General features: G+C 41.1%; 1 protein-coding gene across 1 annotated transcript; it reads left to right on the top strand.

The window, feature by feature from the left end:
* Positions 1-11,057: 11,057 nt before the first annotated feature.
* On the top strand, positions 11,058-22,770 carry GIMD1 (GIMAP family P-loop NTPase domain containing 1). Its single transcript, XM_054065478.1, has 3 exons — positions 11,058-11,877; positions 16,602-17,023; positions 19,918-22,770. The coding sequence occupies exons 2-3, from the start codon at positions 16,631-16,633 to the stop codon at positions 20,188-20,190; spliced, it is 666 nt and encodes a 221-aa protein (XP_053921453.1). The 5' UTR covers positions 11,058-11,877; positions 16,602-16,630; the 3' UTR covers positions 20,191-22,770.
* Positions 22,771-22,798: the final 28 nt, after the last annotated feature.

Here is a 22,798-nt window from a genome sequence, read left to right as displayed (position 1 = left end):
AGTTATCGACAAGACGTTAAAGCACTGCCAGACTTCTGAGGGACTAACATCCTGACAAAGAATTGGATCAGTGTTTAAGTAAATTGTAGGAGTTAAAACTGCAACGATTAGGAACAGTAAGATTTAAAAGAAATAAGAGAAGAAAGAGAGGAGAAGAAAAATGAGGTTTAGTTGTATTATATTGCTTGGTGCTGTGATAGCCAGCACAGTAGGAATCACACGCTTTAATCAGCCAAGAGATAACATCTGGGTAACATTAGCAAACCAAACTAATCAGTCGTCGCTTTGCCTAAGTTTAGGAGGGGTTACTAATCCTTTTCGAACTTGTTTGGTAGGTTTGCCTGTTTGGTCTCCAGGGGAATTTTGTAGTCTTATAAGTAATAGTACCCTATGTGGACAGTCAATAAGTTGTAACATGTCAATGTATGGAAGCACACCATCACAGGATGATGGCTGCCACCAATGTAATATCATATTGTCCTTGAATACCACCCTGAATTCTCCCCCAGAGGAATTAGATCTCTTTGGAAGTGCAAATGCCAGTTTATCCAATGCCAGACAGGGGGGTTGGCTCAGTTTTGAGCCACTGAACCTAAATGACTTTAACAAGAATCGCAAATATTGGGCCACCCTAGACTCATCCCTGGAATCAGGAACAGTGTATCGCCAGCTTTACTCCAAATGTAATGGTGCCAACATTACGGCCCCGAAGAAATTGCCCCCCGGTATATTTTTGATTTGCGGGGATAGAGCTTGGAATGGTATACCGGCAAAACCACAGGGAGGACCTTGTTATTTGGGAAAGTTATCATTATTTCACCCCAATATATCCCTACTGATGCAATGGAGTCAAAACGCAAGCAGAGTAAAATGCAGTGTACATGAGCTAGACTGCGATCAGATAGGAGACCCTACATTTTGGAGTAAATTCAAACAGGTAGCAATTGCGACTGTCCTCCCTGGAGCTGCAGCTAATAAGGCAATGAATTTAGCAAAACAATTGGGGTGTTGGGCAAAAGACGAATTAAATAAGACATCAGATATTTTAGATATGCTTACTACAGATGTGCAAAGTGTTAATCACACGGTGCTTCAAAATAGAGCTGCTATAGACTTTTTGCTCTTAGCGCAAGGACAGGGGTGTGAGGAATTTGAAGGTATGTGTTCCATGAACTTTTCCGATCATTCTACATCCATCCATGCTAAAATAAAAGAATTGCAACAAGGCCTTCACCGCCTTACGCAAGAAGAAGGTTGGGGAATCGATAGCTGGTTACAATCAATCTTTGGATCCCTACCCCCTTGGCTCCTATCGATAATTAAGGAAGCATTGCGCTGGTTTGGGCTGATATTTTTGCTCGTAGTTGTATGTAAGATAGGTTACATTTGTATTATGCGCAATATAATGAAAAATCAAAATGTTTTGCTTGCTCAAAAAGAAAAAGGGGGAACTGTTGGAGAATGGATGCATGAATGGCTAACTGAACAAGGCCATGGATCTATGGAAAGGCTGTGCGAGACACGGTTATCATGAGGCTTTTGTTTAGCATGAGTATCTCAGTGGAAACTTATCAGCTGCAAGGAAGATGTACCAGAAGTATGTTAAAACATGCTGATAAGGAAGAATGTGAAGATCGAATGGATCTGGAGATAAGCTGAACAAACAACTTGAAGGAAGCAGAAAGCAGGAAGCAGGAACATATCTTGGGCCCCCCAGTTGTACCCGCAAGTAGAAGGGAATAAGATTAAATGAATGTAGTAGTAGCCAATGATTGTTTGACAAATGTGTAACCAAACCAATCAAGTTTAGGGAATGACTAAGCAAAATGTAGTAAAAGGTATATAAACCGCAACTGTAATCAATAAAGTTGAAGCTTGCTTTATCACTCACATTGAGTCGTCTGCTTGCTTCCCTCGCCCGTCGCACCTCCCCTGGTGCAGCTTGAGGCCATTCCCCCTTGTCCTGTCCCGTCACTAGGGAGAAGAGGCCAGATCCCTCCTCTCTACAACTTTTCAGGCGGTTGTGGGCAGTGATAAGGTCTCCCCTCAGCCTCCTGTTCTCCAGGCTAAACAACCCCAATTCCCTCAGCCGCTCCTAGTAAGAATTTCTCAGCATGCTCTGGTAGATGTTTGCCTTTCCTGGCTGTAAGGTCCAACTTTGCTTCCTTCTTTGCCTTAATCATTTTGGTTGAAGGCTGGCCATTTGTGCCTCTGTTTTGTGGAGTTGGCAATTAATAGCAGAGGGGGTGCAGCAACAGGCACTCCCCAAAGATGGATCTTGGGATATCACCTGAAGGCCCCAACTGTGGGCTGGATTCAATGGGAAGGGAGGTGCAGAGGTAAGCACCGCTCCCCCCTCACCTGGCCGAGCTCCTGGTCCTGAGCCGGCTGCTATGGGGCGAGGAGGTGCAATGGGGGGCACTGCACCCCCCCTCCTCATGCCCACTGCCCTGGCCAGACCCTCCCGAAGGAGCTTCTGCACACACGTGGCAAGACCACCCCCCATGTGCTGAGGGGGCATGGGTTGCCCTTACAAAAGAACCTGCAAGGAGCCACACAGTACACATGTCCATCATGGCCTGGAAGAAGCTGCTGCTGCAGTGACCACATATTCCCGAGGAACTACTGGCTACGCACTGAAGTGGTGGTGACTTTCTTTTCCCTTTCTTTCTCTCTTTCCCCTCTCTCTCTCTCTTTATATATATATATATATCATTTACCTTTCTGTGTTTTCCTGACTGGTATCGGTGTGTGTTGGATCAAATCCAAGCGACCTTAGCTGTGTTCAGGGATCAGATTGTAATCTGAAGAGATAAAAATGTGTTTTCTGCAACTTCGGGAAGTTGCACCTCCGTATCACAGCTGTACATCTGAGTTTTCAGTCTGTTTATTTTGGTCAAAGCCAGAATAAATTTTGCTTTTGATTTTTGCCCTGAGAGTGACCTTGGCAGCCTCCAGATAGCCACAGAGATAAATGAACCACATTCTTCAACTGTGCAGGTTGAAAGAAGGCCCGGACACGAGTGTGTAGCTTATGCATTCAGGGCATGACACTGACTCATACACTTGAAAAGCCTGTTAGCTCCCCATGTTGCACAAGAAGCACTGGTGTTAATGGTAGGTTAAGAATTGCAACTTTAAGAAGTTACTTTTTACCATTTCTGAGGAAGTGTCTATTTTATTTATTCCTATACTGAAGTTATGTGTTTGAAGGATAGAGAAAATACAGCAAAAATGCTGCACTTGAAGACCTAACAGAATGACTGAAGTCTTTATCACTTGACCTGCCTCCAGTGAACTCTCACGTGCTACCAGAAGACCATCTATATATCCAACCAGCCTAAGCGATGGTTTCAAGGATATACCAAATCACTATGCACAGACTTCGACTTAAAAGGAAGATTTCTCCTCTACCGTGTGTTTAACACTGTCTCTCTGTAGCAACCTACTTAACATACATTTCATAGGGCTTTAGTACAAGCCTTCAGAGTACCCTCAGGAAGCACCCAAACTCAACAAACTGTTGAATTTTGTCACTAGTTTTTCTTTGCTAAAGAAACTGATCATTTAGCCACTGAATCCTAATTTCATACACCCTAAAGAAAGAGTACTTTCTCGAATCAGGATGGATTTATCCTTTTGCTAGAAGAAGAATTCTCAAAAACAGTTTAAGTTCCAAACTTGCTAGGAAATTACATGCAAAAGAATATCATGGCAAGGAATTTCAGAGGCAGCTCTCTGACAGATGCAAAAACCGGCACATCTTCAGCACAAATGCAGTAAATTTATATATACTCATGCAGTTATTCAAATATGAAACAGGAAAAACAAAAACATGTTTTCTCTTTAGACCGCAATTATAAATTAAGACTTGAAAATTAGGTCTTGTGAGGTTATGGAAATGCTGACAGCTGAAAGTTTTTGTTCCCGCATTACAGTTTCCATCTTTTCCATTTTTTTTTTTAAAACAAATACATTTTCTCTTATTTGAGACAAATACTATTCCTAAAGACAGAGTTGTGGGTGTAGGCTGAAAAAAACCCCAGTACTTTTGTTTGTTCTTCATGGCCCACAGATGATTTTGTGCCAAATCTAAAAAAAAGTTTTGTGAAATCTTAACTGATGACAATGGACAAACCCTGATGGAGCTATAGGGAGGCTAATGCAAAAAGATAAACTCATTACATAAGTTTATTTTTGGGGATTTGAAACTCAACTTCACTGGGAGGCCTGAATGGTTCATTTATCTGGGAGACTGAAAACTTTGTTAACTTAGTGGGAGCAACTATTTGGTCTCTGCTACATGGCTGTACCCCATACATATCTGCTCTGAGAAATGACCTATTGAATATTGCATGACAACAACTTATAGCTGAATTTCCACCAGCAGTGTTGCATTTGCATTAAGCTACAGATGGAATACTCTCATTTCTCCCACAGAAGTTATGTCACAGCATGACACTACATTTTAAACTTGTCTCAGGGTTTAGTGCACTGTACTGTAAAACACAGCATGGCCTTAAGTATTTGGATAAAAACCATACTTGACAATATGAAGGGGAGATAATACTTTAACTTAACCTAAGTCTGGGAACTTGACAGTGAGTTAGTGAGGCCACATAATCATCACCCTCCATACAGGGAGTCCACGCTTGCATCAAAACAGAAAGACCTGGCAAGAAACAACTATTTCCAGGATGCAAGATGTCTGATCTGATAGAGAGGGAAAACAAACAAAAAAAAAAACCCAAAAAACTCTTTGGGGGACAGAGTCTGCTATCAACTAAGGAATTGAATGCATGGAAGTTGTACACAGCTCTTACTGCCTGCAAAGGCAGTCACATGGAGAAGAAAACAAATCTTAGATGAGGAGGGAGGCAGGTGGAGGGAAGAGGTGTCCTCATCAAAACTCCAAGGACCTGAAGAAACAGAATTTAGTCATTGAACTGGTAATGGCAAACTGGTTTGCAGACATCAAGGAAAAAAAAGCCACAATAAACAATGTAAACTGACATCTGAAAACTTTCTTCTGGTTCCCACTTGTTTCTTTGTGTATCATTAATACCCTTAACATTTCCAGTCTTTAAATTTTGGTGATTTAATCAGCTAAGGTGTATGATATCAGAAGGAACTGGGTTCACAATTTCTTTGTGCTGTGTGGACTGCTATACCTGGGGCCATTTACATTGGAAGATGCTCTACAGAAGGCTTCCACTGTGTGCAGACAAAGTCTGCCAAGCAGTGATGTAACAACCATGGAAGAGCCCAGCGAAAAACCTGATCAACCTGCAACTTGGCCCTCTACTGTATCCGAAACTTAGTGTGACTTCTATTGCATCCAGTTATGTCAGTGCTCACCGGGACTAGGCTTCAGGTCTTCAGTGTTTGCACAGCCTTTTCTTTTTCTTGTCTATACTTGACAAAACTTTAATTTCAGGAGAGCAAGAGGTGATGCAGCTCAGTATTTTTCATTAACAGGCAGATTTCCAGACACTGAATAAGATAGTAGTCTATCTCACTTCAAGCCCTGAGAGAGCCTAGACACATTCCACAATTTATAGAGGTACCACACTTCTCAACACAGCACATAACAGATTCTACAACATATACAGCATTGAAGAGTGGAGTCATCCCGATTTCTTAAATTATTCCCACTGTGGAAGGCAGATGGTGATTTTTGCCCCTTTTTTTCCCCTTATGCAGATGGGACATCAGTTTTAAAAGGTTCAAAATCACAGCATTTTGTCACAGCTGATGTTGGGAAGTTTATTACCAAGTCTGGAGCTCACAGCCTCAAACCACACACCAATTTCGTAACCATGTACTTTGCACCCTTTCCTTACACACTATCCAGAATTTTAATAAACTGTCTACAGTAATTTCACTTTTTTAAACAACTGCATTGCCAAAGTCAGCCACATTGGCTTGTAAGACAACATAGTTCTGACATACACGTTCAATGGATTGACATCACAAAATATATTGGAAGATATCCTCAGATTCAGCTTGTTCAGAATGTTTTAAAATATGAAAAGTATCTCTTCAGGCTTGACATCCACAAGCTATTATGATAACCAAGAAAGTGTAGCATTCCAGTTTCTTAAACGTCAAGTGTTCTTTGCAATGGAGCATATTGCCTCTAAAGTGTAGATATATGAAAAGAAGACAGGAAAGAATCATAATCAGTATTAAATACAAAAAATATCAGGTTTTTAGTTATTGGATATCTTAAGAGAAGTCCTCAACATATGTTGCATCGATAGAAATGCAAACACATTGCAAAGCCTGGAAAATAAGAAAATTATGAAAATTAGTAATAAATCTGTCCTGAATACACATAGATGCCCACGTTATTTAGTAGAAAGGTGCCATTTGTACACATTCTTCAGTTGAAACTTTATATGCTCTGTATTCTTGACATTCTATTAAATATCCTCTAAGGATTAGAGTGCATAAGAGTAGCAGAGTGAACAGTCCAACCTTGTGAACCAGTGCAGCTTCTGCAGTTATTAGTGTTACAATGGTCATAAACTTTCAAGGCACCATGGGAATATTTTTGGAAAGTATGTCTTAAGTTATTTGGGTCCCTATGGAACATTTGAGAACATGATAAATATACTCCTTTTTCTTTTTAAGCAACCAATGCCGTTATCGTCCTACAAAAATCTGTTGCCTTCAGCTAAATCAATCCCATAACACATGTTCAAAATAGGTGACTACTCCCCATACTGTTTAGATGAGGAAACTGAGAAATTGTGTAGCTTCTCAGAATCAGTGAATGAGAGTTACAGAACTAGCGGTCAGATCTGGGTTTCCTGAACTTCCAGATATGCTCTCCATTCACAGGACTTTTGCACCAGGGACAAAATATTTTTACACACGTACATGAATTCCGAAACTAGTCACAAGAAGGTGAATTAGTAGGGTATCCTGACTTAACTTGTCACAACAGAAGATGTACAGCGGCCAGTCACAAAGTTCATCCAGCTATGTGTATGTAAGGGGAAAAGGATTCTTCCTTAAGTCTGTATTTTCATAGTTTCTGACTATTGCTTCTTTCCCAAACACATGCCTCTGAAATCAACAGCTTATGATGTCAGGGGTCTTTTTTAACTATTATTTATAAATGTAGAGCCTTACTTGCGATATCACCTTTATGTTTTCAGATATTTTGCATATTTCACATGAAGCAGTGAGCAGACACAAGCATGTCAGGCTCACAGTACAGTCCTACGGCCCAACCTGTGTCCTAGTGACTTACGTCCAGCCTTTATAGAAGAGAAAATATATCCTGGCAAGGCAGTTGAAAACAACATAGTTTAAATATCTCTACCTAATCTGCTCAAGAGATTGCATAGCACAATATGGTATTATAAAAACACTCCTTGCATATTAAAAAAAAAAAAAAATTGCATGGTGCCATAGGGAAAAATCATTGGTTAAATTGGAGAAGGGGTGGATTAGTAAGAGAATGAAGGAAATGGAAGCCTGTGACAGCAAGCATGTCATGTCCTATTTTACACTGCATGCCCCCAGCATTTTGGAAAGCCATGCAACACCAAACCGTAGTAAAAGGAACCAAGAAAATACTCTGCTCCTGCAGCTTCTTACAGTGCCCTGTTCTCTGTGCACTGAGAAGCAGAGTGGTTGGAAGAACATCATCCGTGCCAGCTGAAGAGAGACAATATTTTCACAGCAGAGACAAACCAAATCAGCATGTCAAAGATACTGGTTTCTAATTTGAAATTTCTAGTATTTGCAGAGGTGAAGGAAAAGCAGACGTGGATCTCGGTGATTCAGTGGGACAACAAAGAAAAAGTCTGGCTGATGTTCTCACTGTGCTCATAGGTCTGTTCAAACTGCTTTTAAACACAAGGTAGGTCCTTGATCTCTCTTTCTGCCAGCGGTATTTGCCCTGAACCCATAATCTGCTGTAAGTAGTACAGAGGGATCCTGAGGAAGTGGTTCCACAATTGCACAGACATTGTCAGAAACCTGGTGCAATTATAACACTAGTCTGCATCTATACCCCACCCCAGCAATACTCATGGAGTTGCACAGCCACCTATACTGCAAAGAGAAACATGATCTTGTATATTGCTGCTAACTGCTCACTTTAGTTCAACAATAATAAGGATACTAAGGATTGGGTTAAGCAAAGGGAAAAAAAGTAATGATCTGTTTTAAGCAAATGTTAGTGCATTTTATATGTGCATTCCTTTAGGATCTACACAGAAGTTTTTATCGTGAATGCAGCCCAAAAGGAGCAGAGCATCACTAGATCTGTCCCATTTCTTAGCAGTGATGTGCCTGGTGTTTCTTAGAAATTACACATCTAACAGAAATGAAGCCATGCTGACTATATGGGCTGCATACCTTCCTAGACATGTTGTTTGGGAAGGCTAAGAGCCTGCCTCCATGTGTGGCAATCCATAAAGTGGCCTCACTGGGTTTTCTCTAAGTAAGGGAAATTCATCAAAGCACATCTTAAATTACTTATTATGCCATCATCTTGGGCTAAAATGAGAGCCCACATCAGGAAAGAAGCTGTAAGGGATGGGAAGGCGTGGGAACTGACAGATGACACATGGTAAGAGATACCATGTGCGTAAAGAGAAACTACGCTATTTTAGTTTACGAGATCTAGCCTGCTTGGTATACCCTAACAAGCATCATGGACAGCTTGTTTAGGGTGTGTGCAAACCAACTGGATGATCACAGGGATTACAGCAGAACAGCAGCTGACACAGTAATGTGACTAAGATGCACTGCAACTCCAGTTAACTCTGCAGCTACATACAAATTGAACAGTTATCGGCAAATGATTTCAGTGTTGGTTTTTCAAAGACAACTAAAGAAGCTGGATACCCAAATGCTGCTTATTTTCAGTTAGATTAGGAACCTCACTTCCTTAGATTACTGACAATTCTGCACTAGACTTCGTGGTATTTCTTTGGGAGCAGTACAAGGCTTTCTTTGTCTGTTACAGGAAGCCTTCTTGCCTGACAATCTTAATAGGCTCAATATTTTGTTTTCGCTTTGCCATTTCCAAAATAAAGTTACATAAACACAAACAAAGAAAAAATAGCTTACCCATCAGCAGTGTGCGGTGCTAAAAAACATCCAAGGCAGTTTTGTTGTACTCTGAGCTTGTTCTTTGCAAATTCACACTCTGACAGTAGATTTTATGATCTTATATCCAAAGCCCCATAAAAAATGTCACCAATTCAACTTAAAAGCTACTTAAAACAAACACCTTGAATAGAAAAAGAATCGCATAAGGGACAGTAAGTAATATTTCCAGCTTCTCAACTGCCACCTTTCCATTACTGCTGTTCAAATTAATTAAGGTACTGCACAGCCTGCATTTTTTATATAAGGCAAAAAATATTTCTTGTGACAAAGGACAGACCAATACTTTTTACATTTCTTATTTCAGGAGATGTTTGAAGACTCTTGAAAATATTGTAATGTTTTATTTGAATTTCTGACCTGGTATTTTATTTTAGCATAGGACTCCAGAGCAAAGGGACCCCAACTGAGTTTTACAGTACCTGAGGAGCAGGCTGATACTGCCACCTTGGGGAGGACTCTTTCTACGTACTTTGAGGAGCCTAGGCAAATGTCATAGAAATTGGTTTGACTTTTTTTCCCTGTCAGGTCCTTCGAGGAAGGCAACCTTTTAAAGTTCCCAGCCTGTGCTTTTGTAAGACCTTCCAGATGTGTCCCAACTTGGACTGTATTATATCTGTAATAATACTGGAAAGAAATGCCTATATTGTGGGGAAGTTTGCTTAGCCAAGTTCTAGATATCATTTGAGCAGTGCCGCATTTACTCCTAGTTTTACAGCCATCCTGCCAGCATAAAAGCCCTGTTTTGCATCCAGCAGGGCAAGTTGTATTTTGCATACAACACTCCTCTGCTTCTGGGATTCTAGCTTTCTTGGTAGTGTAAACCCTGGTCCATGCACAGGTTAAATTATCTCCTTGGCAGGCTACTGGCTCAGCTGGAGGCAACTGCTAGGACATAAATGGCCTCAGATATCACGAGATGCATTACTGCTCATAGGAACAGTCTGATTAAATGTGCAGAGGTAGACTGTGACAATTTAACCAAGTTCAAGATTTCTAGGCAAATTAAAGGAAGCAGCTGGATTTTATCTTCACAATATCCATAGTTTTATGAGACTGACCTACCCCCTTTTGCTTTGCAAAGTGAATCAGTCCCCATCCAGTCATCTTCGCTTTTGTATCCACTAGCACATGAAGGAACTTTATATGCTTTATATATATACGCATATATAAATATATACGCATATATAAATATAAACGCATATATATATAAAGCATATATAAACTATATGCTTTATATATAAACGCACCTTGAGAGACAAAGGCTGTGCACAGCATTGAGCCGCAGGGCTTTTCACAGTGGAAACTCTCAGTAGTTACCTCGGCTACACGTGCAGTACAGGGAAAGATTTAACGTCTGACCTCTCACCAGAAGAGGCAGGCTCAAGAGCAGTGAGATGTCTGAAAGCAACTAATTTGTCTACGTACTCTTAAAAACATACAGCAACAAAATCCATGGCAACACAACCATCTACAGCCAAGTAACACAAATGATGAACTCATTCATGATGAATGATGTGAATTTACCTGAGGAGGCTGTGAAGGCATCGTTAACTCTTACTTCCTGCTAAAGCACTGACTGTGCTTGTTGCACCACAGCAGAAGACAACAGGCTTAGAGAGGAACTGAAGTCTCATTCTGTTGCCATGGTAGGAAGTGCCCCAGAAGTGCGGTCCTCACATAGAGATATACTTTTTGGACGACAACGTCACCAGCAGGGCTGGTCTCTGGAAAGCGCTTTCCTCTTTTCCTCCCACCACACACAGCCTATGTACCAGATCCTTGTTCTTATGGTAATGACACATAGTCTTAATACCTTTGGATTAAATATGTGCCTACACTCATGTGGGATCTACCATCAGAGAAGTGGCTTATCTAAACCGTTCTTTGTGAACAGACAAGCAGGGCTCACTCCACTCTTCCGTTTTATTACTGGTCATTACAGCACAAGTTTGTATTTATTTTCCACTAAGGCATAGGATTTCAAATCAGTTGCCCACTTGTGGGAAATTGTCTAAAAAGCAAGTAATAGGTCCTTTCTGGACAATCTTTTTTTTCCTATTTGTCAATGCTACTATTGCATGGCAAAGAATAATGCTTGCAAGAGAAATGTACCAAGCTACTCAGCCAACAGCTAATGCACGTAACTGGCAGTGGTGCAAGTGTTCAGTTTTCTTACTGACTGACAAATCATTTCCGTACTTTTAATCCATATTTTGATTATTTTAATCCACTTTTTCTTAGGCAAACAGCTTTATATCTGCATATGGTTTACACCATGCTTTGCAAATACTGCAATTTTTAAATCATAGCAACAATAAGAGAAAGTGCATATGCTCTTCACATACATATATGAACACATACTCAAAAGCATGCAACACAAAGTAATCCCAGTACCTCCATTATCACACTCACATTTAACTGTTGGTACTACCGGTAGAACTCAAGTACTTAATTTTCAAAAGTATCAACTCCATACCATCACTAAAGTAATCGCAAAACCTGTACCTGCAGCAAAAACTGTATCTGTTGCAAAAATTAATCAATACCAATTACTAATCAAACACGTCCTATTGAATGAGGATCTACCAGTAACAGATTAACCAGATTAATGCGCACGTAACAGTCTCAGCATGGTACATTGCTGCTGTTAGTTTCAAAGTTCACATATACACTTCTTTTTTACACCGCACATTGGGGTTATGAATGAAGTCTGAACGAAAGAGGAATTTAAGGGAAAATAAGGTAAGTTACACAATATGAAATTAATACAAGTATTTAAGTGAAGACTGCTTACAGGAAAAAAAGAAAAAATTCCTGACCATGATTAAAAAAGGAATGCAAAATGCAAGTCCACCATGTCATATTATTATGCTACAGAGAAATAATACAATACATATGTAGACTGATGAATAACTGATGACAACCATTTAGTAAGGTGTCTTTCTAAAAAGTTATTCTTAAAAAAAAAAAATGGGAAATTGATTATTGAAAACACAAAAGCTTCACTGTGAATCCAGTAAGGAAGATCATGTAGAGTATTCAATGTTGCCTCTAACAAAATTAGTATGTTAATAGCTCTTGCATGGTTTTGGCTTTGTACTGAAGTTATTCCAAAAGACTGATTTGGGCATGGATTTAGAATGAGGGAGAAAGCTTGAACTGCACGTGCAAGAACCTAAATAAATTAATCACAAGAAATTCCATTCTAAAGTTATCCATGATCTCTCCCCAAGTGCCTGGACATCATACCATTAAAAAAAAATCATTGTGAATTTCAGGTATCAACAATAATTTAAAATCAAGTACTTATTTGCCACTGTGATTTTCCATCTGAAACACCTCTATATTTAATCAGCCACTATTCCTATAAGATGACTAATGTGCACCAAAAACCCATCAGATACTGGATTACAAAGAAGTACAAAAGAGAATGAGAGGGCTCATTTAATAGTAACTATAGTAACTGGAAATGATACTTAGCCATCTCCCCTCTCCATCCACCAGTCTATGTTTTTGTTTTCCACTAATTCTGCTGTAAATTTAAAAGTTTATACAGTATACATTCCTCAGTTTCACATGGGATTAGAACCTGCAGCACTGGCTATTTGAGCTCTTCTTTTTATCATTAAGACATAATTCTTATATCAGAAAGCCTTTTTGGATTAATGCCTATTTCAACTTAAGTGGTAGGTGATAAAAGACATATTCTAAACTGTTCTTCGTTGTGAAAAAGTGCTCCTTTAAAAGCAATTTCTCCCCAACTATCTTTTTTTTTTTCTAAAAACAAGTAAAGACTTACTTCCTGAAACATGGTCACTTAACAGGAGCACGTTTGTCATCATTCTTTTCTTCCTCCACCAGTTTTCCTCCTTTCCATAACCTACTCTCCCTGCATGCTAATGCCATTTTCCACAGTCGTTTCCCAACTCTTCCCTTCTCCGTTGCCTCCTCTTATCTTTATCTGCTTTATTAGTTCCTAGAAATCATCTCACAACTGATTTTTTCCCAGCTCTTCAGTTTCTGACAGTGTAGAGGCACAACCACGACCAAATGACCTTCAAAGGTCCCCTCCAACCCAAACCATTCTATGATTCTTCTGGTACTGGTGGATGAAGAGATGGACATGAGACAGCAATGTACACTCGCAGTCCAGAAAGCCAACTGTATGCTGGGCTGCATCAAAAGAAGCATAGACAAAATGTCGAGGGAAGTGATTCTGCCCTCTACTCTGGTGGAGTACTGCACCCAGCTCTGGAGTTGTCAGTACAGGAAAGACATGGGCCTGTTAGAGTGGGCCAAGAGGCTGGCCATGAAGACAATCAGAGGGCTGGAACACCACCCCTGTGAGGAAAGGCTGAGACTTGCGGTTGTTCAGCCTGGAGAAGGCTGCAGAGAGACCTTCTTGCAGCCCTTCAGTACTTGAAGGGAGGCTATATGAAAGACGGGGACAGACATTTTAGCAGAGCCTGTTGTGACAGGACAAAGGGTAATGGTTTGAAACTAAAAAAGGACAAATTCAGACTGGATAGAAGAGAAGAAACTTTTTATAATGGCAGTGGTGAAACACTGGAACAGGTTGCCCAGGGAGGTGGTAGAAGCCCCTTACAAGGAAACATTTAAGGTCAGGTTGAATGAGGCTCTGAGCAATCTGATCCAGTTGACGATGTCCCTGCTCACTGCAGGGCGGTTGGACTAGATGGCCTTTAGAGTTCCTTTTCAACATAAACCATTCTGTGATTCTGTAACACCTTCATAGAATTATAGAATCATATAATAGTCAGGCTTGGAAGGGACCTTAAAGATCATCTAGTTCCAAATCCGCTGCCATAGGCAGGGACATCCCACTAGATCAGGCCGCCCAAGGCCCCATCCAACCTGGCCTTGAACACCTCCACATTAGGGCATCCACAACCTCCCTCGGCAAACTGTTCCAGTGTCTCACCACTCTCATAGTGAAAAAATTCTTCCTAACTTCTAAATTCTTCCTAATGTCTTCCTAGTCTAAATCTGCCCCTCTCCAGTTTATACCCATTGCCCTTCGTCCTATCCCCACAAGCCTTTATGAAGAGCCCATCCCCAGCTTTCCTGTAGGCTCCTTCAGGTAGTGGTAGGTCACTATAAGATCTCCTCTGAGCCTTCTCTTCTCCAGGATGAACAAGCCCAACTCTCTGTCCTTGTATGGAAGGTGTTCCAGCCCTCTGATCATCTTTGTAGTCCTCCTCCGGACCCGTTCCAACAGCTCCATATCCTTCTTACACTGAGGATTCCAGAACTGGACACAGTGTTTCAGCTGAGGTCTCACAAGAGAGGAATAGAGGGGCAGAATCACTTCCCTCGTCCTGCTGGCCACTTTTCTTTTGATGCAGCCCAGGATACAATTTGCCCTCTGGGCTGCGAGCACACATTGCCGGCTCACATCAAGCTTCTCATCAACCAGCACCCCCGAGTCCTTCTCTGCAGGGCTGCTCTCAGTCATGTCATCCCCCATCAATATACTGAAGATGAGAATTGCCCCGACCCAGGTGCAGGACCTTACACTTGGCCTTGTCAAACCTCATGAGGTTCTCACAGGCCCAGTTCTTCAGTCTGTCCAGGTCCCTCTGGATGACATCCCGTCCTTCCAGTGTGGCAACTACACCATTCAGCTTGGTGTCACCTGAAACTTGCTGAGGGTGTACTCACTCTCGCTGCCAATATCATTGATAAAGATCAGGGACCAGACAGCACCGGTCCCAGTACAGACCCCCGAGGGACACCACTCGTCATGGATCTCCATCTGGACTTTGAGCCATTGACAACTACTCTTTGAATATGACCATTCAGCCAGTTTCTTATCCACCTTACCTACACCCATCCAATCCATATCTATCCAATATAGGAAGAAGGATGTTCTGGGGGACTGTGTCAAAGGCTTGGTAGAAGTCCAGATAGATTACATCCGTTGGTTTATCCGTGTCCACTGCTGTGGTTACCCCATCATAGAAAGCCACCAAGTTGGTCAGACAGGACTTGCCCCTGGTGAAGCCATGCTGGCTGCCATTAATCACCTGCCTGTCCTCCATGTGCTTTAGCATAGCTTCAAGGAGGATCTGTTCCGTGATCCTCCCAGGCACAGAGGGGAGGCTGATAGGTTGGTAGTTCTCAGGGTCGTCTTTTCTACCCTTTTTAAAAATGGGCACAATGTTACCCTTCTCCTGACTGCCATGACTTTTCAAATATAATGGAGAGTCTCTTGGCAACCACATCTGCCAATTCCTTCAGGACTCTGGGATGCATCTCATCAGGTCCCATGGACTTATATACGTTCAGTTTCCTCAGGCGTTTGCAAACCTGATCCTCCTCTACTGTGGGAGGCGGTCTACCCCCCAGGTCACCATTTTGCTGTCCCATGACCCAGGAGGGGTGAGAAGAGCGGTTATCGGTGAAGACGGAGGCAAAAAAAGTTGTTAAGTATCTCAGCCTTCTCCTCATCTGTTGGTACATGATCCCCATTTCCAGTCATCAGTGGGGGTACGTTCTCTTTGACCTTACTCTTTTGATTTACGTACCTGTAAAAGCCCTTCTTGTTGGTCTTTACTTCCCTTGCCAAGTTCAACTCCAGCTGCGCCTTAGCCTCTCTGACTTCTTCCCTACACAACCGGGCAGCGTCCTTATACATGTCCCAGTTCATCTGTCCCTGCTTGCACTGCCTGTGCAGTTCCTTCTTTTTTAGTTTAACCAGCAGGTCTCAACTCAGCCATGCCGGTCTCTTCCCTTTCCTGCCTGATTTTCTACATACGGGGACTGAGCACTCTTGCGCTTTATGGAAAGCTTCCTTAAATATTTTCCAGCTCTGCTTTGCTCCCTTGTCTCAAAGGATCACGTCCCAGGGGGTCCTACCGAGTAATTCCTTGAAGAGCTGGAAGTCTGCTTTCCTGAAATTTGGTGTCCTGACTATACTCCTCACCTGCCCCATACCCCTCTGGACCTTGAACTCCACCAGGGCATGACCACTGCAGCCCAGGCTGCCACCAATGCTAACATCACTGATGAGTTTGCCTGTATTGGTGACCATAAGGTCCAGTATTTCATCTCCTTGGGTAGGGGTCTCTATCAGCTGGACTAAGAAGTTATCTTCAGTGCATTCCAGGAGTCTCCTGGGTTGCCTACAGCTTGCCATGCTACTTCTCCAGCATATGTTGGGGTGGTTGAAGTCCCTGAGTAGGATGAGAGCTTGCGAGCGTGAAGCCTCCTCTAGCTGGAGGAAGAAGGCTTCATCAATTGTCTTCCACAGGTTCTTGTCATTTCTAAGCAGCAAACTAGGAGGGACAGCAAAGATCTGTTCCCGGACTGGATGGAGGTATATGTGCTGTACACTGAATGTCTATCTACATCACACACTTCTTAAAACACATCAGGCAAAGAAGGGCACTGGATTTTTATTTTAAGTTCTATGAAACAGCTCATGTTATTTGTTCTTCCCTTAGTGACAAGTTTGTGCATAAAAGCATAGACAATGGCAGACAGCAATGAGATGACCATCAACCTTATTGTCCTTGGAAGAACTCAGACTGGCAAAAGTGCTGCTGGGAACAGCCTGCTGGGCAGCTCAGACTTTGAGAGTCATTGGTCCCCAAGCTCTGTGACTACATGCTGCAGCCTTGGACGCAGCTGCCGCATTTCGGGGATTATGCGACGAAATGGCTGTGAGTTAGCTCTCCGTGTTCAAGTACTTGACACCCCAAGCTACCCTCACAGTGACCTGAGAAAAGAGCACGTGAGAGACAGAGTAAGATCAGCCCTTGCTCACCACTTCGGGAAGGAAGGCCTGCATCTAGCTCTCTTGGTCCTGAGGGCTGACTTGCCTCTATGTCCAGATGAAAGAGATCACACAGTTCAATTCATCCAGGTAACAAATACATAAATAGAACTCTCTGCCCTAAAAGCAGCTCTTTTGTCTTCAGGTGATCATAGCTATGGGAGAGTTGACTGCAAAAGTGAACTAGAGAAATACAGCTGAAAACTGGAACACTTACCAGTCCAGCAGATGAAACACGCCACTCACAACTCAACACCATACACTATAGCTACCCTAATCACACCAAACCTGAGAAGAGAAAGGCAAGGACTGTTCTGTTTTGTATGCGGGCTCAACACAAAGGAATTCAGGAACGAAATTTACCTATTAAAGCAAGCTTTTGTCTCAGAAATTACAGTTAATGCTTTATCATGATAGACCTAGCTTGTTGAGGAGAAATGCTATTTAAAGCAAGTGAAAAGTCAGTTACCTCCTTCTCCTGCACTCTGAACAGGACCAAGCAGAGTGATCGGTCCAAAATCATGCAGAAAATCCAACATGGAACAAGGATGGTTAGCTCTGCCTTGCACCACCACTACTGCTGTATTTGTTCAAGTAAAAATAACTAGAATGTTACCATAAACATAACTGGGAAACAAAATTGGAAAATTTCCAGCATAACAAATGAAGGAAATATTTTGAATCTCCTTCATTATTTTTCTTTTTCTTTTGCAAGTAGGCAAGATACATGGGGAGAGACACTGAAAATGAATGGCTTTCTTCTCAGCTGGAAATTTCTCATTACTGTGCATGCATATCTTTGGGGTGGTGTCTGGAAGAGGCCAGCAGTATTGCTCAGGTTATCTGTCTGATCAGATGAAACAGATTTGTATGATTTACCAAGAAACAAAGGGATTTAGTCATTGCCAAAGACTGCCCACTATGCTTTGCATCTACCTTACACTAATGAACTTTCCAAAATTCTTTAGGACTGGAAGGGTCTTACTGGTCCATCAACTCTTATCACCTGCTGCAACAGATATTACCTAAATATATAATACACATATAGATAAAAATATACAAGTATAAAAACATATAGAAAGAAAAATGGCTTTCAAAGCCCATTTGATTTGCTCTCCCGTTCTTTGATTACTCCCTGTTGGTAGATTTCTCCTCACTTATTCAGCAGTTTGATATTTGGTCTAATTTCAACACATACTTACTCATTGTTGGTTTATATATAGTTGTTTTCAGTGTTAATCTTTTACCATATAGAGTTGTTCATCTCTCTATACTTCATAGTATTTAAGAGACAGCAGCATTTACTAAAAATACTTTTACTCTAAGCCAATAAAAAAAATCATCATGTTTCTAGTTTGACATGATTTGGGATCAAGTCCATGTGGGCATTAACAATGAAAGAGATGCCATCATAACTTTTCTCTTTAAATGTAGTTTTAAAACTCCTACTGGAAAGGAAATAAAGCAGCTTTAAAAATAATGAGGAAGCAACACTTACTCTGGGTCATAATTACAACTGGCTCTCAACTTATTTAACGGTTGGCTTCTTAGTTCCCCTTAAAAGACCAGATGCTGTGATTCTATTAGCCATAAACAAACGGAGCAAGACAGCTGCCCGGGTGCTGGGAATACAAACAGTAACAGTTACATTTCATTATTTCATTCCAAGACATTAAAGTGAAAACTACCTTGAGCACTCAGAGTTTTTCATATTAATCCTCTGCAAATTACGGATGACTTATCAATGAAGATGGCATATCGGTAGAAGATTACTGGCATTTAAGTCTCTCTGGATTTTATTTTTTATTTCATAGAATAGCTTAATGAGTTGAGAGTGGCAGATACTGATTCCAGAACTAACATTAACACAGACTTTGAATCCTCAGCAAATCAAGGCACTATCCCCTCTCCAAAACCAATAACTGAACAATTCCTTAGACAGTTTATGCTAAAACTTTGTACAGGTTTAATTATTTTTTATCCGTAGTGCCTAAAAGTAATTGCTATCAATATATCCATTTTTTCTAACTCCCTGCTTATCTTGAGAGCAGGAAGATATCCTTTAGAGAGGTTTATACACCTTGGTATTTAGGTTACAGAGTTAAGATCATTGCAAAGTGGACTTCATTACCAAAGTAGGCTTCTTGTCACACACAGGAGTTAGCATGATTGTACTAAAGTTGTAATTTCATTTACATCTGTAAATGGGCTTTGAGCAACCTAGTCTAGCGGCAGCTGTATCAGCCCATGGCAGGGAGGGTGGAACTGGATGATCTTTAAGATCACTTCCAACCCAAATCATTCTGCTTCTATGACAGCTCAATCTCTTATTTGTACTAAAATTTTCTGTACTCATCAACATAAAAGCAGCACATTTTCTCCATTCCTCTCCATCAGAAGAATGACAGCAGTTAAAGCCAAACTCTCTGGCCTATCACTTAGGTTGAAGTACTTGATTTGTGTTTTTCCCGAATTGCTGAGAATAGTCAGTTTTATGGGATACATCTGGAATTGCAATAGGTGTTACACAGAAATTCATCATTTATTTTTTCAACACAAGGTGATTTAGTGATCTTTTTAGAAAAAAAATTCAGAAAGCTGTAAGAACTTTATCAATGTGGATATGTGGAATCTACTGATGTAAACTAGTCATATTTTACATATTAGTTAGTAATGTGTGGCACAGATAAATAACTGTTTTTCTTTAAATCCATTGACATTTTTAAACCAGAGAAATTTTTATTAACATCTGTAGCAAGAGACCAGCGAACTGCTGGTATTGCACGACCACACATTTCCACTGAAACTGGACGTCACTGTCTTGGAAGGTCAAAACCTCCCAGAAATTTCAGCAAATCAAATACCATGAACTGGATTACCGCCAGGAAAAGAACATGTAACTGGTCTGTTAATGCATCGGTATATGAGGTGGGAGTGGAGAAAAGGAACAAAAATAACTATTTAAGACTTGTTTTTCATTACAGGAACTTCTGGGTCCCACATGGAAGGATTTCACTGCAGTTCTACTTACTCATGCAGACAAGGCAGAAGAGGCTGGATTCAGTGAGGAAGCATATTTGCACAGTGCCTCAAGTACACTGTTGTCACTTTTGAGCTCGGTACAGCATAAATATATTTTCCTAGACAACCAGAAGAACATAATTAAAGAGGAAAGAGCTATTGTCTTGAGAAAGCTCTTGAATTTTATACGACAAAATAATTATCGAGTGCTTCCAGTTAAGCACAGCAAGGAATAAAACTAGCCTTTGGGTGCTCATTTGCCTGTTTTCTATGGTAGGTAAAATTTAGTAGAAAAAAGAGTAGAAGCCATCAACTGGAGAATTCCACGTCATAGAATCATAGAATCACTAGACTGGATCATCGAGTGCAACTATTCCTATCAATCCCTAAACCATGCCCCTCAGCACCTCATCCACCCATCCCTTAAACACCTCCAGGGAAGGTGACTCAAACACCTCCCTGGGCAGCCTGTTCCAGTGCCCAAGGACCCTTTTCGGGAAAAATTTTTTCCTGATGTCCAGCCTGAACCTCCCCTGGTGGAGCTTGAGGCCATTCCCCCTTGTCCTGTCCCCTGTCACTTGGCAGAAGAGGCCAGCTCCCTCCTCTCTACAACCTCCTTTCAGGTAGTTGTAGAGAGCAATAAGGTCTCTCCTCAGCCTCCTCCAGGCTAAACAACTCCAGCTCTCTCAGCTGCTCCTCATAAGACTTGCTCTCCAGCCCCTTCACCAGCTTCGTTACTCTTCTCTGGACACGCTTCAGGGCCTCAACATCCTTCTTGTGGTGAGGGGCCCAGAACTGAACACAGTACTCAAGGTGCGGTCTCACCAGTGCTGAGTACAGAGGGAGAATAACCTCCCTGGACCTGCTGGCCATGCCATTTCTGATACAAGCCAAGGTGCCACTGGCCTTCTTGGCCACTCGGGCACACTGCTGGCTCATGTTCAGTCGGCTGTCAACCAACATCCCCAGGTCCTTCTCCTCCATGCAGCTCTCCAGCCACTCTTCCCCCAGTCTGTAGCACTGCACAGGGTTGTTGTGCCCCAAGTGCAGGACCCGGCATTTGGCCTTGTTAAACCTCATCCCATTGGTCTCAGCCCAGCGCTCCAGCCTGTTCAGATCCCTTTGCAGAGCCTCCCTACCCTCCAGCAGATCCACGCTTCCACCCAACTTTGAGCACACAGCAGTAAAAATTTCTTTTTGTTACCAAACTACTTGCCTTTTATAGATTACCTCACACTACTGCATCCAGAATCCTAGCTTCAACCACAAAATCAGAACAAGCCAATGCTCTAAATCACACTACTACTATACATTGTAGTCACAACTGAGATTTCATGCTACACCACATTGTATATTGCAGTTCATACAGAACACAAATCTGGAAAGAAAAAAAAAAGTAAAAAGCAAAAACTGCAGATGAGTTTAGACTGTAAGGGAGTCCCTTTGCTCAGTTTTTCAAGCTTCCAGAAGTTCCTCTGAATTCCCAAATTTGTAGAGAGATTTCCAGTGTAATACTGGTTCATACTGCAAAGCTAAGACCTATCTACTGTAAAAATATTCCCTTCTCATGATTCAATATTAGTTAGAATTGAGATTTTGAACCTTCAAGAAATTTGTTTAGTAAAGACATCACTGGATATGCAGTTTACAAGACAGGCAAAGTAGCTCCCATGTGCTTAACAGTATTTAGCACCTTTAAAAGAACTAATTACTATTGCTTATTCCTAGATGCATGAAAAATCAACATGGCTTACAGGCACATACAAAACTCATTCCAAAAAGAAATCTGTTAATCTCTCCTTTTCCATTTGTTCTTTTTAATTTTTTATCATTGTCATTCTGCTCTCTCCCCCAGTTTAATGGATGAAGTTCAAAGCCTGCAAAATTCAGAGTGGCTAAGATTTTTTTTTTTTTTTATTTCAAGTGCTTACTTTTTCAGTGGTTAGACTGTAGCCAGTTAATTAAATATTATATGCCAAAATATTCGAAGTATCCCTAAGTAGTTACTTAAAAGATTTATTGTAAATTGATGTAAACCAATTAGTTATTCTCAGATCATTACAAGGCAATATTTAGAAGTAATTTGAGGCTATTACCATAGCAGCCATGACTTGTACTACATTATTACGGAATAATTCTGATTCTAAAAACTGAAGAAGCTAATTCTTTTAAAAACCAAAGCATCTTTTATATAAATGATGATTGCATAAAAATACATCAAAACAAAACAGAAGATTAATTTTATACCTGTTTGGGTATTGGAAACAGATCTTTGTACTTGACTAGTACTTGACTATCTCTGGCAATGTATTTGCTATTAATTCTTTCTCAGTACTATCTATCATTTGAAAAGAATGGATTAGATAAAGTACTATTTAAGCAAAGTGGTAGTTTTGATCTTATTGACATTGTAACAGCTTAACTGAGGGACATTAAAGTATGTCCATTTGTATACCTTAGGGCATAGCGAGCCGCAGCTTAATCTTCCCATTACAGCAGCCTGCAGACTAATGAGACAACACAGCCAGGAACAGTTGCAGAGACTTATAACATATCTGATAACTGCTTGAAAGAAGCAGAAAAACTTTTAAAAGGTGACTAGCAGAATAAAGATGATTGTGGTCTTCATTGACAAAATGCTAGTCCTGCTTGAAAAGCAGTTAGCACACAAGGAACATGGCAGAAGTAGATAGATCCTTATTGATATAGATCTATCTATATATCTATTGATACAGATCCTCCAAGATAACTTTTAGCTGTTGAGAAAATATGCTTGCTTGCCAACCACGAACAAGCTTTGGCAATTAAGCCTTGAGCACTGAGTGGTAAATGACAACACTTAAC

The sequence above is a fragment of the Cuculus canorus genome, chromosome 4 (assembly GCF_017976375.1).
Source record: "Cuculus canorus isolate bCucCan1 chromosome 4, bCucCan1.pri, whole genome shotgun sequence".
NCBI lineage: Eukaryota > Metazoa > Chordata > Aves > Cuculiformes > Cuculidae > Cuculus > Cuculus canorus.
Note: the sequence above shows the minus strand (reverse complement) of the source record. Positions and strands in the feature narration are given on the sequence as shown.

Excerpts from the sequence above, each read along its gene's own strand:
- GIMD1 (XM_054065478.1), top strand. The coding sequence starts at position 16,631 with ATGGCAGACAGCAATGAGATGACCATCAACCTTATTGTCCTTGGAAGA. Across the intron at positions 17,024-19,917 it reads ACACAGTTCAATTCATCCAG|GAACTTCTGGGTCCCACATG; the intron begins GTAACAAATACA and ends TTTTCATTACAG.